The 17,147-nt window shown below is 37.6% G+C and overlaps 1 protein-coding gene across 1 annotated transcript; it reads right to left on the bottom strand.

The window, feature by feature from the left end:
• Window positions 1-1,502: 1,502 nt before the first annotated feature.
• On the bottom strand, window positions 1,503-16,680 carry TNFAIP6 (TNF alpha induced protein 6). Its single transcript, XM_017866069.1, has 5 exons — window positions 16,515-16,680; window positions 10,518-10,655; window positions 8,359-8,520; window positions 4,672-4,900; window positions 1,503-1,575 (listed from the first exon to the last, which is right to left on the bottom strand). Exons 1-5 carry the CDS (start codon window positions 16,606-16,608, stop codon window positions 1,518-1,520), a joined length of 681 nt encoding a protein of 226 aa, XP_017721558.1. The 5' UTR covers window positions 16,609-16,680; the 3' UTR covers window positions 1,503-1,517.
• Window positions 16,681-17,147: the final 467 nt, after the last annotated feature.

Raw genomic sequence — 17,147 nt, forward strand, 5'->3', positions numbered from 1 at the left:
TTTTTTTTGAGACAGTTTTGCTCTTGCTGCCCAGGCTGGAATGCAATGGCGCGATCTCGGCTCACCACAACCTCTGCCTCCCGAGTTCAAGCAATTCTCCTGCCTCAGCCTCCCAAGTGGCTGGGATTACAGGCATGCGCCTCCACACCCAGCTAATTTTGTATTTCTACTAGAGACATGGTTTCTCCATGTTGGTCAGGCTGGTCTCGAGCTCTTGACCTCAGGTGATCCACCTGCCTCCGCCTCCCAAAGTGCTGGGATTACAGTCGTGAGCCACCGCACCCAGCCTAGACTTCTTTTTAACTTCTTTGTTTAGTAGGATTCTCATCCCCCAACTACCTCGTACAGCAATAAGATGTTTTCTTTCAACTGTCTGTTAATATAAAATATATTTTCAAGAAAGGAATGAGAGATAAGTAAATGGTTTAATTTAATAGGTTATCTTTCTTAAGGGAGTTTGTAACAGAATAATAAACTAACAAGGTTTAAGCATCAATCATTCAATAACAGCAGGAAGTTCCATCTCTTACAGTTATGACGAATAAATTAGAATTGAGTCACTGAAAAGCTGGGGTGTGGGAGTAAGTTAACTAGTAGTATCTGAGTACTCAGAAATTGCAACTCAGTGTAGTTTTATGGTTTATAGTTGCAGAAGTATTGTGATAATTTTATGACTTGGGAGAAAATAGAGCACATAAAAATGCCAGCTGCTGGTGCTGGTGATGGAAATAAAATATTGAATACATGTAAGAAAGAAACGTTTTAGGCAGAAAATAGCAGTATGGGATAAATTAAAGAGTGATATTGCATATTAAGATAAATTTATGCGACTACAGGGCATTTCTTGAGGTATATTTCTTGGAATAAAGTCACAGAAAATAATGAGGGGGCAATATTTGGAAAGCACTGCCTATTATATCTGGTCTTTCCAGATTTACTATGCATGATTAGCATATTAAAAGATCCCTGCTGTCTTCCAGTAAAGAAACCTGTTTAATATTGTTTAACCCAATGTTCTCCAAATTTATTTGACCTTAGAGCCCTCTTCTCATGTAACATCTATTTAAATCTCACAGAACTTTGTTATTTGAAACATTCTCTGGAGAATACTGTACTGAGATAAAAATGTAATGAATATGGTGTAAGATTGTTTTAGTGACAAAGATTTTTAATGACGTTATAAATTACTTCAACCCTTTATCAATGAAAAATTTCAGCCATTTTATTAACACATTTATGGAAATCATAAACTACAGCGATATTTGTGGATTTGCAGATTCAAGACTCTCAGATGCATTACATTTTCTGCAAAGAACAAGAGTCTACACATTTTTTAGTGCAGGCAGTTGGCATAAATCTTTAAGTATAAGTAATTTTTTTTTCACTTTGTAAGCTAGCAAGCTGCATCTGGTCTTGGTTCTTTCAACTTTAAAAAGTGAATAATAACTGCTATTTACTATTTACAGTGTTCCTTCTCTTTCAGGGACACTGTAAAAAACAAATCATAGTTTTGGTCCTCAATTTAGAACCTTACCTGTACTGATGATGTCATCTGGAAGCTCATCTCCACAGTATCTGAAAAGGAATTTTTAGAAAAGAGATGTCACACAAATTTGATTATTATACAGCTAGTACAGTGGCTCTTACCAATAATTAAGCCTCTAAGTAATAGCTCATTGTTCCATAATTTTTGAAATTTCTATTGTTATTTTACCTGGATTTGTAAGGGAGAATAGGAGTTAAAGTTTGTTATTTGAAATAATCTTCTTACAATATTTATGAGATTTTATTTTATTTTATTTAGACAGAGTCTTGCTCTGTCGCTCAGGCTGGAGTGCAGTGGTGCGTTCTCGGCTCACTGCAACCTCTTCCTCCTGGGTTCAAGTGATTCTCCTGCCTCAGCCTCCTGAGTAACTGAGATTACAGGTATGCACCACCAAACCTGGCTAATTTTTGTACTTTTAGTAAAGATGGGGTTTCACCATGTTGGCCAGGCTCATCTTCAACTCCTGACTTCAGGTGATCCTCCCACCTCAGCCTCTTAAAGTGTTGGGATTATAGGCATGAGCCACCGCACCCAGCCAATGAGATTTTAAAGGAAACATACGTGGCAGTTTTACTCTGTGTAACTAGAAAATTTTGCACAGTAAATCATTTGAATCTACTTGGAAAAATTAAAATTTTGTTTCTTTTTTCTGAGACGGAGTCTCGGTCTATAGCCCAGGCTGGAGTACAATGGTACCATCTCAGCTCACTGCAACCTCTGCCTCCTGGGTTAAAGCGATTCTCCTGCCTCAGCCTCCCAAGTAGCTGAGATTATAGGCACCCACCACCACTCCTGGCTAATTTTTTGTATTTTTGGTAGAGATGGGGTTTCTCCATGTTGGCCAGTGTGGTCTCAAACTCCCGACCTCAGGTGATCCGCCTGCCTCGGCCTCCCAAAGTGCTAGGATTACAGGCATAAGCCACTGTGTCCAGCCTTAAAAATTTATTTCTAATTAATTTTATAAAGTTTTCTTCACAGTTATAGAAGAATGGGCATATGGTTGGTGATATTAATATTTTGAATTCTAGGATAGACTGATTTAAATCTGGAAAAATTATTTTGAACCTTATAGGTATAAAAGGATTTGATTTTATCTGAATCATGACTTGAAAGAAACCCTCTTACACATATAAAAGGTAAGAGTTTTATAGGTTTCTAAATATGTAATTTATTCAAGAGGAAAAGTCTAAATTTACCTAAAAGGTAAATTATATAATATAAATTCAAAAAATAACAAATTAGTCTGTTCAAACTTCCTAAAAACAGTAGTTTATAATTTTATATAAGATAGGATCTTGCTGTATTGCCCAGGCTGAAATACAGTGTTTATTCATAGGCCCCTTCCCACTTCTCAACACGGGAGTTTTAATCTGCTTGTTTCTGACCTGGGCAGGTTCATCCCTTCTTAGGCAACCTGGTGGTCCCCTACTCCTGAGAGGTCATCATATTGATGCTGCTCTTAGTGTGGACACCCCATCAACATAGTGCACTCTAACCCAGAACTGCTGGGCTCAAGTGCTCCTCCTGCCTCAGCTTTCAAAGTAGCTGGGACTACAGGTGTGCCCACCTGGACTTTGTTCTTAATTCCCCCAACTCTACTTTGTGTCTTCATCAAACTATTTTTATAAACTATCTTTTCTCTACAGCAGTAGTCTGTCAGCTAAAGAAGAAAACAAGGCCTGGTGCGGTGGCTCACACCTGTAATCCCAGCACTTTGGGAGGCCGAGGCTGGTGGATCACCTAAAGTCAGGAGTTTGAGACCAAACTGGCCAACATGGTGAAACCCCACCTCTACTAAAAATACAAAAATTAGCCAGGCGTGGTGATAGGCACCTGTAATCCCAGCTACTCGGGAGGCTGGGGCAGGAGAATTACTGGAATTCGGGAGGCAGAGGTTGCAGTGAGCCAAGATTGTGCTACTGCACTCCAGCCTGGTGACAGAGTGAGACTCCGTCTCAAAAAAAAAAAAAAAAAAAAAAAAAAAAAATTTAGAAAGAAGAAAACAAAACGAAAAATACTTTCCCTTCAAAAGGTATTCGTTTTTGCAAGAAATGCCTTTGGTTTTCTTTGTATTTAAGTTACACGTCCAAAATCGACATAAAAGCGATTGAGTCTGTCATTTTAAATTGTCCCCACTACCATTTTTTTCCCATTAAATTACTATCATGTATAATAGAGAATTGAAAACTGATAGTCTATTGATAATTGGTAGTCTAAAATATGGGTTATTAGGTGGGGACTTGAGTATATAAAATACCTAATTGTACATTCTTTAATTTTGCAATATATCATAAGACACGCAAAATTCAAAGTATATTAAAGATTTGGAATATGAAGAAAAAGGTTGTGTTCTAGCATGCTGAAAAGTCAAAGGAAAATATTAAAGAGAGAAAGGTTAAACTTTGCTTATTTACCTTACATCCATAATACTTAGCACAATGCTTTCTAGGAAGAAGAAAGGCAACAATTACTGAATTTATAATCTTTTTTTTTTTTTGAGACAGAGTCTCGCTCTGTCACCTAGGCTGGAGTGCAGTGGTGCAATCTTGGCTCACTGCAACCTCCACCTCGCCGGTTCAAGTGATTCTCCTGCCTCAGCCTCCTGAGTAGCTGGGATTACAGGCGCCCGCCACCATGCCCAGCTAATTTTGTATTTTTAGTAAAAACAGGGTTTTGCCATGTTGGCCAGGCTGGTCTCGAACTCCTGACCTCAGGTGATCTGCCCGCCTTGGCCTCCCAAAGTGGTGTGGATTACAGGCGTGAGCCACCATGCCTGGCCCTATAATCATTTTAAGGTTGTAAGAAATTAGAACTTAAAACCTGAACAATTTTTGCAACTCACGTATCTTTCTTCCTTCTATTGTTAGTCAGATCTTGAGGTATTTATAAAATAGACTAACTAGTTCTTACAACTTAGCCATAATCAAAAGGCAGCTCTCACTACTTTAATAAGTATGTTGTAGCAGCCAGCTAAGAAAAATCTTTGTTGAAAAATGATATGGTGCTTTAGGAGAGTAGAACTATTCCAAAATCAATATTGTAGGGGCGGTGGAGGAAAAATTAAAGAAGCATCAAACAAAATACTGGACATTCATTTAACTTCCTGTATGGGGACCTACACGTACCTTCCCACAAAGCCATGGACATCATCGTAACTGTCATATATTTCAACATAATCAGCCAAGCAACCTGGGTCATCTTCAAGGTCAAAATCTAAAAAACTCAGGTGAATATGCTGACCATACTTGAGTCTAATGTGCCAGTAGCAGACTTGGTTATCTTCGTACTCATTTGGGAAGCCTGGAGATTTAAAAATTCGCTTTGGATCTGTAAAGACACCACCACACTCCTTTGCTGAAATGAGAAGAAAAAAACGTAAAACCCCAAAGCATTAGGAAAACATTATCCCTATTAAAAGTGACATTTCTTAGCAATCTATTACTTTTTATGAAATATTAAATGTCTTAGTATACAGCATCTATGGTATATTATGTATGCTTTTAGCTAAAGAATAAATGTATTTTTTCATCAATAGTTACTAAATTCTCTAAAACGAACATGGACTCTTTGTGAATTTATTTTTATTTTTATATTTTGAGACAAGATCTCGCTCTGTCACCCAGGCTGGAGTGCAATGACCCAATCATAGCTCATTGCAGCTTTGAACTCCTTGGCTTAAGCGATCCTCCCACTTCAGCCTCCTAAGTAGCTGGGATGACAGGCATGTGCCACCAAGCCCTGGTAATTTTGTTTTTTTGTAGAAATGGGTCTTGCTATGTTGCCCATGCTGGTATTGAACTCCTGACCTCAAGTGATCCTCCTGCCTCTGCCTCTGAAAGTGCTGAGATTATAGACATGTGCCACTGTGCCCAGCCATGAATTTTTAAAAAGTAAATACAGTAAGAAAAAAATGGCTAGGTGCAGTGATGCTCACCCTTAGTCCCAGCTAATTGGGAGGCTGAGGCAGAAGAATCCCATGAGCCTAGGAGTTTGAGGCCAACCTGGGCAACATAGTGAGACTCCATCTCTAAAAAAATAAAAATAAATTTTAAAATTAAAACAATTGAAATGTAATTAATTTTTGCTTTATTTTATCTTTTAAGGCATATCATGACAAGTCTTTTGTGCACACACCTGTTTTTTGTTGTTGTTGTTTTTTGAAATGGAGTTTCGCTCTGTTTCCCAGGCTGGAGTGCAGTGGCACAATCTCTGCTCACTGTAGCCTCTGCAATTGTTCAAGCAATTCTTATGCCTCAGCCTTCTGAGTAACTGGGATTACAGGCGTGAGCCACCATGTCTGGCTAATTTTTGTATTTTTAGTGGAGATAGGGTCTTGCCATGTTGGCCAGGTTGGTCTTGAACTCCTGACCTCTGGTGATCGACCCACCTCAGCTTCCCAAAGTGCTGGGATTACAGGCGTGAGCCATAGTGCCTGGCTTATGTCTATGTATTTTGACAAATATATATACGTTTATATTACAAACAGCCCTATCAAGATGGTAGGGACTTTGCCCTGTGGTGTTACCATATGTCTTCGGGGCCACAAGCACTTAGAATAATGGATCCCGTAAATTCTGTTTGGAAAATCATTATGCAATTTCATGATTGCAAGAGACTTTAAAGTCACTCTAATCCACTTAAAAGGAATAATTTATAATTATTCTGTATACCGCCTTTACTGATTTTAAACTAATACCCTAATCCTAATATTTTAGGATTTGATAGAGTTATTCAGGTTTGTTTTTTCCAAGTCATTCATCATTTAACAGATTTCAATGTTGTAACTTGTCATAAGAAAAGCAAACACATATAAAACAAAACAAAAACGCTACATCAGAATCAGTGGTTTGCAATATGACCTAGAGGGAAAGCTAGGAAGAAGCCCTGGTTAATTTTAATTCCATATAAGGTAAGTGTCTAATGTCTAGAAAGAGGTGCTCCCCAGCCTTTCTATGCTCCTGTTCTGCTTATCCAATCTTTGTTGTATATATTAATAAATTAGAAAAAATTCAAATCTTGAACTAATTTGGCTGCCTATTTGGCTATATTTATTTAGATCTACATTTTACATTACATCTAGTTACTGCCTCATCTATTATTTGGAATATCAGCTCTAACTTGGTGACATTGATTAATCAATAATGATTGTTTGATTTTTCTGAAGCCATTATTATTTTTTTATTCCAGTGATGTTTCAGTGAGCTGTTCCCCTAGTGCTAGTTCAGGCAGTCAAGGCTTCTTCAAGTTAACCACATCCTAAATAGTCAGCATACCACCAAATCCAAAAGTGAGCTAAATGCACTGAGAATTGGGTAAAAACAAATCTCCCAGGATTCTGTACACATGTTCCCAGAGTGTATTCAGCCTCTCTCAGAAAAGAAAGCAACTTATAATAATTTATAATTTAGGATTATATTCTTATGAAAGGGCAATGAAATACTGAAAGGACCGTTTCACTGGCACTTCTTCAATGACTCTAGAGTTTAATCTATGGAAATTATCCAATGGAAGCTCAGAGATCCTAAAGTTTACCAAGTGAAGGAAGAATCAGAGAATATATTTGAAAAGAATAGTTACTCTTGAGAGTAAAAGAAGAGTGGTCTGCATAAATATATTTAAGAAAATGTAAGAGAGGGAGGGAGGAAAGGAAGATACGTATTATTGACATAACTAAATATAGGACTAAATTAGTACTGTAGAGTATAGGATAAAATAAGCTTAAAGCATGTCAAAGTAACTTGAAAGTTAAAGTTACATAAATGCACTGTTAACTATTCCTGTTTTGTCTCAGTTAAGACTAGTTGTAGCTGTAGGCAAAAATCTTTCTACCTGGACTACACATAATTTTGAGATACAGGTTAGTTACAGACATGAGAAACTGTTCTACAAATGTTAATATCATTAAATAATAGATTTTATAATAATACACTAAAACCTCACTGTGTAACTCTCCTACTGTGTTATGGAATTTCTTATAGGGTAAATCCAAATGGGACATGTCTGAGGATGTTTATGATCTTAAATGCCAGGAAGACTTTGTAACATACTGTAATATTTTGTAACATAGTCCTGGGGGAAATATATCCAAAAGAACAGCCTACTTTTCTCCAAGAACATGCCCTAAGAATAATTCTTTATAGTAATTATGAGTTAATTTTCTCATTATTTCCTAGTTGTAAGCAACCATGGAAAAAATATGAATAAAAATATACTGTATAATGATAACTAGTATATACAGTATATAACTGTTAAACCATAGAATTAGAGTTGCTTAGTTTGGAAGTACTAGCATATACACACAAAAAGAAATTAGGGAAAGAATTTGTTTACTTTGTCTCCTTTTCCCCCTTGTATCGAAAGGACAATTTTGAATAGTTAACATTTGGTAGCATCACTTCATTGTTTTAGCTAATTCACTGCGACAAGTTTTAATCTGCTTTTATTTTCTTTTCTTTATGGCTGGGATGTTCCCTGGGACAGAGAAGATCTGAATTCTCAGTCCCATCTGCCTAATCATTATTGACTCCTGATTTGCGGTTACTTAATTCTCTAAGTTTCAATTTCCTGATTTCTAAAATAGGTATAACAATAGCTCCTTGAAGAATTATTGTGAATATTAAGTTAGAGTGTAGATGAAGGAACATAACTCAATATCTGGTATAGTATAAGCACTTTATGAATTATAGTTATTAGTAGTAATTATTATTACCAAATTTAATTATTTCTGGAAAAAGTAGCCATTTCTTTTTTAACAACCTCTTAGCAGCATGGAACTGTTTTTGCAAAACATAAAATTATTATTTTTAACATACCATGTGGGTTGTAGCAATAGGCATCCCATCTTTCACTCCTATTGAGACGGACTCCATAATCAATAATGCCAGTTTTTCCAAATCCACAGTTGGGCCCTGGCTTCACAATGGGGTATCCAACTCTGCCCTTAGCCAGCCATCCAGCAGCACAGACGTGAAATCCTGCAAGAAGAAAAAGAGTTATGGACTAAACTGGTAAACTGTCTTGGCCAAGCAAAAGTCGTCTTAGCAAAGATAGCCACTTCCAACAATAAGTTTCTTAACTGCTCAAATCCAGTTCATGTAAAAGGGAGAAAACTGTTTCTTTAATTAGACAAAGTGTGAATACACATGAAATATAACTTCTGATTTTTACTAGAAAACTACCTCTTACTTGAAAAAAATGCAAATAGACTACAAATTATTGTGGATATGAAACTAATCCAAGTTCAGAGCTGGCTGCTTTTCACAAATGACTTATCGAATGCCATGAGATAATTTCTGAAATTATCAATTTTGAAAAAAATATTTTCAAGTGGTAATTTAATTTCTATTTCAGAGTCAGTTAAGATATTTTTAATATCTTATTTATTTATTTTTTGAGATGGAATGTCACTCTGTCACCCAGACTGGAGTGCAGTGGCACAATCTCAGCTCACTCCAACCTCTGCCTCCTGGGTTCAAGCAATTCTCCTGCCTCAGCCTCCTGAATAGCTGGGGTTACAGGCATGCGCCAACATGCCCAGCTAATTTTTTTATTTTTAGTAGAGATGGGGTTTCTCCATGTTGGCCAGGCTGGTCTTGAACCCCTGACCTCAGGTGATCTGCCCACTTTGGCCTCTCAAAGTGCTAGAATTACAGGTGTGAACCACCACGCCTGGCCTATTTATTTATTTAGAGACATGGTCTTGCTCTGTCAATCCAGGCTAGAGTGCAGTGGCATGAACACAGCTCACTGCAGCCTCTACCTCCTGGGCTCAAGAAATCCTCCCACCTCAGCCTTTAGAGTAGCTGTGACCACAGGTGTACATCACTACACCTGGCTAATTTTTTAATTTTTTTTTGTAGAGATGAGGTTTCGCTATGTTGCCTAGGCTGGTCTTGAATTCCTGAGCTCAAGCAGTCCTCCTGCCTCAGCCTTCCGAAGTGCTGGGATTACAGGTGTGAACCACTGCACCCTACCAGATATTAGTAATGTTTTAAAAGATTTGAATAAAGATAAATTCTCTCATACATTTGAAATAAAGGCTCAGCCCTGTTTCCCTTGCTCAGCCTCAGAGGTTGTTTTAGTGCCTGTCAGTGCCACCCAAGAATTTTACTAGAGGTCCAGGATGGACAGTAAAGACTATGAGCTTTGTCTCTACCATTCCAGTTACTTTGCCCCATGCCACTCCATGATTATAGACCAGCAGTCATCTCGGGAGGCTATGGGGCATTTGAGAAAACACTGTTTTTTGTTTTTCTTGAGTAATGTATCAACTTTGCCGGACGTTATCCAGTCAGCAAAGGAGTTCTGAATGGGAGTGGTCCATTCTCCCCAAAGGCCAAGAAAGATGGTAGCAATCCACTTTTGTATAAAGAAGCATATAACACCAGTTGATTACTGGAATTTTCACCAGGTCTTCTGATACCATCTCCCAGTTTCTTTCTGCTTCTATCTCACGACCTGCCTGTCCTCCTTTTCCTTATAGCTTTTGATCCTGAAGTACAAATACATTCTCCCACTTGATGTAAAACAACTGGGGAAAAAAGCCACTAAATTCAATATTTCTTCTACCAAGTAAATTTGCTTGTAAGACTCAATATAGTACTATAGCATCATTTAACAACCTTCATACTCAGAAGTCAAAGAGATAGAACAATACTAAAAACGAAAACAATGGCATTGAAATTAATGAGAAATTTAAATGATATTGAAGTAATGAGGTTTTCATTTTCTTTTGTCTTTTATTTTATTAGATCACACTGGGTTAAGACCCCACATAAGTTGCTGGAACACTAGAAACTTTCTGCTAACTCTAGGCAGATGGATAGGAGAAGTCAGAGAGCGGAGATGTCCTAGGGGCTTAGTGATGTCTCAGAAGGGGGTTGGAGAAAGAAGTCTTACTAGGGTTTAGGAAAGATGGATTTTTTTTCCTCCAAGGATGAAAAAGAAGAAAAATCATTGTGAAATTAGTTACCAATTTTTCTGGCTGCCTCTAGCTGCTTATAAGTTGCGAGATGGCCGCCTTCAAATTCACACACCGCCTTAGCTTCTGCATAGGTGAGCTTGTATTTGCCAGACCGTGCTTCTCTGTGGTACACACCTGCTGCTCGTTCTGTAAAATCAGATGATGTCATAAAAGCACTGTTATTCCTTCTTACGGAACAGGGGAAATTCTGTGGCCTCAGCTGGAAGATTACAACAGTTATCGTTCCTGCCAAAGAGCTTTCTGTGTTGGCTGCCTTGGGTAGCTAAGTTTTCATTGTTAGGAAGCTTTGGGGAAAAATAGGAATGAGGGGGAATTTTAGTGGAATTTGGGGCCATAAACAGAAATTTGAGGCTAAATTATGTTTTGATCTGATGGCCTGAAATACAGTTTTATTTATTTTTTATTTTGTATTTTATTTTGTGAGATGGAGTCTCACTCTGTTGCCCAGGCTGGTACGATTTGTGCTCCCTGCAATCTCTGCCTCTTGGGTTCAAGCAATTCTCCTGCCTCAGCCTCCTAAGTAGCTGGGATTACAGGCATGTACCACCACAACTGGCTAATTTTTGTATTTTTAGTAGAGACGAGGCTTCACCATGTTGGCCAGGCTAGTCTCGAACCCCTGACCTCAAGTGATCCACCTGCCTCAGCCTCCCAAAGTGTTAGGATTACAGGCATGAGACGCCGCACCCAGCCTAAAATAAAGTTTTTAATACAACATTGTAGTGCGACACTATCCACAGGTGATAAAGTTTTGGCTTTCTTTTGGATTTAAGCTATGTAAAAACTTGCCAAGGTAAGCAATGGGGGAAAAAAAAGGTGAAGGCAAAAGAAACCAGTGAAGATGGATCCATTATGTAGGCTCACAGTGATGGAAAAAAATAAGCTAAAATATCCAATTGAGAGGAATGACTAATTGACTAATGCAATATAATTAAGAATTTAGGCCGGGCGTGGTGGCTTGTGCCTGTAATCCCAGGACTTTGGGAGGCCGAGGCAGGCAGATCATGAGGTCAGGAGATCGAGACCATCCTGGCTAACATGGTGAAACCCTGTCTCTACTAAAAATACAAAAAATTAGCTGGGTGTGGTGGTGAGCACCTGCAGTCCCAGCTGCTCAGGAGGCTGAGGCAGGAGAATGGTGTGAACCCGGCAGGTGGAGCTTGCAGTGAGCAGAGATTGCACCACTGCACTCCAGCCTAGGCAACAGAGTGAGACCATGTCTCAAAAAAAAACAACAATAATTTAGTAAAACAAATAAAAACTGAGGAAAGATCTGAAGGGATCCAAAGCAAATACTGAATTAGGGAAAAGAAAAACAGATTCAAACACAGCAGAGAAAAAACTGGACACACCTAACTACCAGTTAATGCCTCAATTTTTTAATCTGATTTGTCTTTTTTAGTTCACATATTTTTCCCAACATATTTTAGGCAGTGTTAAGTCATACATGAGTTGTCTTCCAATAGATCACTGTTTAAACGGATTGTTTTGAGTTTGGAGTGCCTTCTACCATAGAAACAACGTGAAAAGATTCCCAGGACAATAGTCATAACATTAGCTCTGTAGTTAGCTCTAATAGTTCTACGTAGTCTGACATTATGGTTAAGTCTCTGTATCCTGACCTGCGCAATCAGCCACCCTTAGGACCATTTTCATTGAGGACATACATATTTCTTGGCACCAAGAAATGAATCCAGGGGAATTAGAAATATAGTTCTTTGTTTTCCACCCCAAACTGAAGTTGACATTGCCATAGTTCAATAACAGAGGATGCTTGTTTTTCTGAACTCTAAGGATCTTGCTCTTATACATTACATAGTAACTCCCGTTACTCACACACAGAGGACCTTAGTCAATCTGATGCTGGAGGTCAGAGAATACCGGGACCATCAGTCAGGTTGTTTCTCCATTGAAAGGTACCTGCTGCCCGGTGTCCTTCATATGCAAAGCCTCATTAAACTTTCACTAGTTTTCAATTTAGTTACTTTGAGTATTATACCACGGAGTATTTTGCTAGGTGCTGTGGGTCAGGTTCTATCCTCAATGAACTTGGACACTAGTGAATATTCTGAATTTCTTTAGTGAATATTCTGAATTTCTGTATCTTGAAATAGAGGAATACCAAAGCTTTTGGTAGATACAGGAGGTGTTTAACTTACTTGTGTATTATAATAGAGGTTGTTGTTAATCATTAAAAATGTTAAAAATTATATTTCGTAGGTATACAGATTAAAAGACCTGTATTTGAAAACAAATTTTGTAGAAATTAATGTATACAAAGTTTTCTCAAACTGATTTTCTTTATATTTTATTTCAAAATTAAAATGTGATGTTTACAGAAAAAATTAATGGAGATTTGGCCAGGCGTGGTGGCTCATGCCTGTAGTTCCAGCACTTTGGGAGGCTGAGATGGGTGGATCACTTGAGGTCAGAAGTTCCAGACCAGCCTGGCCAACATGGTGAAACCCCGTCTCTATTAAAAATACAAAAAATTAGCCGGGTGTGGTGGTGCACGCTTGTAGTCCCAGCTACTCAGAAGGCTGAGGCAGGAGAATGGCTTGAACCAGGGAGGCAGAGTTGCAGCGAGCAGAGATCATGCCACAACACCCCAGCCTGGGCGACAGAGCAAGACTCTGTCTCAAAAAACAAAACAAAACAAAAGAATTAACAGTTTTAAAAAATAATAATTTTAAGTTTTCCTCCCAGTAAAGTTTCATTTTTTAAAAATCTTTTATTTTAGATTCAAGAGGTACCTGTGAAGGTTTGTTACATAGGTAAACTCACGTCACAGGGGTTTATTGCACAGATTATTTCATCACTCAGGAATTAAACCCAGTACCTCTGTTCCTCTCCCTTCTCTCACCCTATGTAATTTTTCTTAAACTTTTGATACCTACTGAAACTTGTTTAGTAATAACGTAATAACAGAAATAGCAAAAAATGTTTATGTTATAATTTTTTATTTAATTTTTTTCTTTTTTTTTTGAGAAGGAGTCTCGCTCTGTCACCCAGGCTGGAGTGCAGTGGCCAGATCTCAGCTCACTGCAAGCTCCGCCTCCCGGGTTTACGCCATTCTCCTGCCTCAGCCTCCCTAGTAGCTGGGACTACAGGCACCCGCCACCTCGCTGGGCTAGTTTTTTGTATTTTTTTAGTAAAGACGGGGTTTCACCGTGTTAGCCAGGATGGTCTTGATCTCCTGACCTCGTGATCCGCCCGCCTCGGCCTCCCAAAGTGCTGGGATTACAGGCTTGAGCCACTGCGCCCGGCCTGATTTAATTTATTAAATATTAACATCCCACATTGTTCCTCTAACAGCACCAAACTTCCCGGTATGTTGCCATATGAACAAATAGAGAACTCTTGGAGTATGTACCTGACAATTTTAAATATGGTGTTTTATTAAAAATATTTCTCAATTCAGAATTTTGAGCTATTGAGATGGACCTTTGTACAAACAATGAATCCCAATTTTACCTTTCAGAAGAATAATATTTTATTAATTTATCTAGTCAATAGTCATTTATTAAAAACTGAAAATTTGTTTAATAAATGTTTTCTCTTTTAGTGAGTGATGGCAGTAGAAATGGACTTTGACTTTGGTTCCACTGCTGTTTCTACCAGGGAGTTGTATAACCAGATGAGCCTCAGTTTCCTCATTTGTCAAACGGGAATAATGATAGCTTCTGGGCCATAGGAGGAGCTCAAGATATGTTACTTTTCCTTTTTTTTTTTCTATGAGATAACGTCTCACTCTGTCACCCAGGCTGGAGTACAGTGGTGAGGTCAGGCTCACTGCAACGTCTGCCTCTTGGGCTCATGTGATCGTCCCACTTCAGCCTCCTGAGTAGCTAGGACTACAGGCATGCACCACCACACCCAGTTAATTGTATTTTTTTTTTTTTTTTTTTTTTTTATAGAGACAGAGTTTTTCTGTGTTGCCCAGGCTGGTCTTTTTAATTCCTGGGCTCAAGCAGTCTGCCCACCTCAGCCTCCCACAGTGCTATGATTACAGGTGTGAACCACCGCATCCCGCCTTCCTTTCCCTTCTTTTTCAGATTCAACAATAAAAATAATTGCTTATCTGTGCATTTTTTATTCTCATGATCCATGTAAAATGATTGTAATTTCTTGTCCTTAACTGTTGTTTGTTTTTGTTTTGTTTAAAGTACTATTTTTAAAATTAGATGATACCAGAGTTAAAATAAGCCTTAGGGATCCTTTACTTCAACCTTATCATTTTACCAGATTGGAACCATAACCTAGAGAATTTAAAGTAAACTTGTCCAACTTGCGGCCTGCCAGGACAGCTTTGAATGTGGCCCAACACAAATTTGTAAAATTTCTTAAAACATTATGAGTTGCCCAAGACAATTCTTCTTCTTCCAATGTGGCCCAGGGAAGGCAAAAGATGGGACACCCTAGATTTAAAGTGTCCTGTTCTCGATAGTTGCTAACAGATGTATCCCTTCTAATCCAACTATCTTTCCTTCCTAAATGGTTTCTAATATTATATTGATCCAACCAACTATAAACTATAAACCAAACATCTGTGCTAGGCTGGCTGGTCAATAATTTGCCCCAGATTGAAGCAATTTGCAATTATCCTGACCCTCAGATTTATAGCATACATTAACAGACATTTGAATTAGCTTCTCTCTACCTCTGGGGCAGAACATCTATTGTCCAGGTTTATATTTTTGTAACATACAATGACACTTTAAAAGACAACTCTAAATTACTTGATTATTAGAGGGTTTGATAACATTTCAAAGTTTATCTGCATGGATTTAATTACTAGCTTTATGACATTTAAAAAAAATCCTGACGAATATGAGCATATTTCCTACATTTGACTGTATACAACAAAAATAAAGAGATGGGCTCATTCCTCTACTAAATTTCAGATCCTGTCTTGGCCAAATGGATCATAATGAAATTAGTTCACTGGCTCAAGCTGAAAAAAATAGGTGGCAAGGCTGTGCATTACAAATTAGGCTTTTTAATGAAATCCGCATGGTTGCAGTTATTACCAGAGAGAAACATGCTGAAAGGGAAAATATTCTACAACTGTGCTGTTTAGCAAGCATAAAATCAAAATCTAGGTTAATTTCACCTTCTCTTTATTTCTTTTTTCTATGCAAGAATCTATGCATTTTTCCCCAAGAAATTTAATTTTTTTTTTTACTATTAAACACAAGAATGAACATAGAGCAATATCAATTTGTATCATGAGAATTAAAGCATTGTTTAGCATACTGTAACATAAGGGGTGTTTTGGGTTTTCTGCATTTTCCTTTTTTGATCTATTGTTTATCTTCACTGTTTGGCCTATGTCATTCCTTACATTTAACAAAACAAAATCACAAAAGAAACTTTCCTTGTCTAACAAAAGGGTCAGAAAAGTATTTATGTGGCTAGCACAAACAGAAAGAATCAAAGTGGTAAGAATGCATTCAGAAGGAGAAACATTTTTCACTTTTTTCTGTATTGCAAGCTGGCTTGGTCAAAATAGTCAAAATGTTTGAAAAAACTAACATATAGACTATAGCTCAGAGTACATGAAGCAATTATTATAAAATTTTTGTATACTCCAATTTACCTGTTATGATTCTGAAATCTGATTGCAAATGCATTGACAAAAACAAAAGACTATATTGGTGTTTCTAGTTGGTTAAAGAAATACTCCTCACTGTGCTACTACATCTGCTTTGAAAAGTTTAAAAGCATATTTTCATACTGAATGTAAATATTAACTGCTATTTTCTACTGAGCAGTTCACTTTATAAAATGCTATTTTTACTTTTCAGAGGACAAGAACACTTAAGAAAAAAAAAGCATATGTATTCCAAAGGCTATCTCTCCTAAGCATTTTCTTTGAGAACATCAGCCTTGTACAGAATAGAAAAAGTTACTGCTTTAATTTCCTTCTCCATGATTTAAAGAATTGACATTCTCAACAAGAAGCTCATGAGTGAAGTTTCTTACCAAGCCATATGGAGTTATGAAAAATTCCATCCTTGAATCCCCATCCTTGAGCCTCTTCCCATAGCAAGAGAAATAAGTAAATTAAGATGATCATATCGTCAGTTGTAGCAAAGCAACAGCCTGTTAGAGGCTGCTCACAATAAATTCTCAGAGCAGCAGCTGAAATGTGACTGAAACATCTGGTTTCCACATCTTTTAAATAGTTTTTTTCAACTGTGAGGTCAGCAAGTACTCTCCAATGGCATTTTCCGCTGTAGAGTTACACAATTATCTCAGTGTCTCAGGCAAATCCTCTGACTCATTTGCATTGGCAACCAAAACTAAGGAGATAGAATGATCATCTATGTTTTAAAATTAACTTACTAAGAACGGAGTTCATTTATTGTTAGTCACAAAGGCAGTTTTCTGTTAGAAAGTTTGCGTAACTTGATGCAGATTTAGCAGTGATTAAAAGAAAGTCAAACTTCAGTAAGAATTTCAAGATAAATCCTAAATGTCTTATTTGCAGTGTCAATTATGGGATATGGGGTTAAATACTAATCTTTTATTGGTAATGTTGGACTGGCTTTTCCTAAACATTGTCAAGCCCATATAAAACATTTAAAACAAAAAGTGTGAACAGTTTGGAGAATC

Source organism: Rhinopithecus bieti, unplaced genomic scaffold (assembly GCF_001698545.2).
Source record: "Rhinopithecus bieti isolate Rb0 unplaced genomic scaffold, ASM169854v2 scaffold_81617, whole genome shotgun sequence".
Taxonomy (NCBI): Eukaryota; Metazoa; Chordata; class Mammalia; order Primates; family Cercopithecidae; genus Rhinopithecus; species Rhinopithecus bieti.

Excerpts from the sequence above, each read along its gene's own strand:
- TNFAIP6 (XM_017866069.1), bottom strand. The coding sequence starts at position 16,608 with ATGATCATCTTAATTTACTTATTTCTCTTGCTATGGGAAGAGGCTCAA. Across the intron at positions 10,656-16,514 it reads TCATAACTCCATATGGCTTG|AACGAGCAGCAGGTGTGTAC; the intron begins GTAAGAAACTTC and ends CTGATTTTACAG. Across the intron at positions 4,901-8,358 it reads CTATTGCTACAACCCACATG|CAAAGGAGTGTGGTGGTGTC; the intron begins GTATGTTAAAAA and ends TTCTCATTTCAG.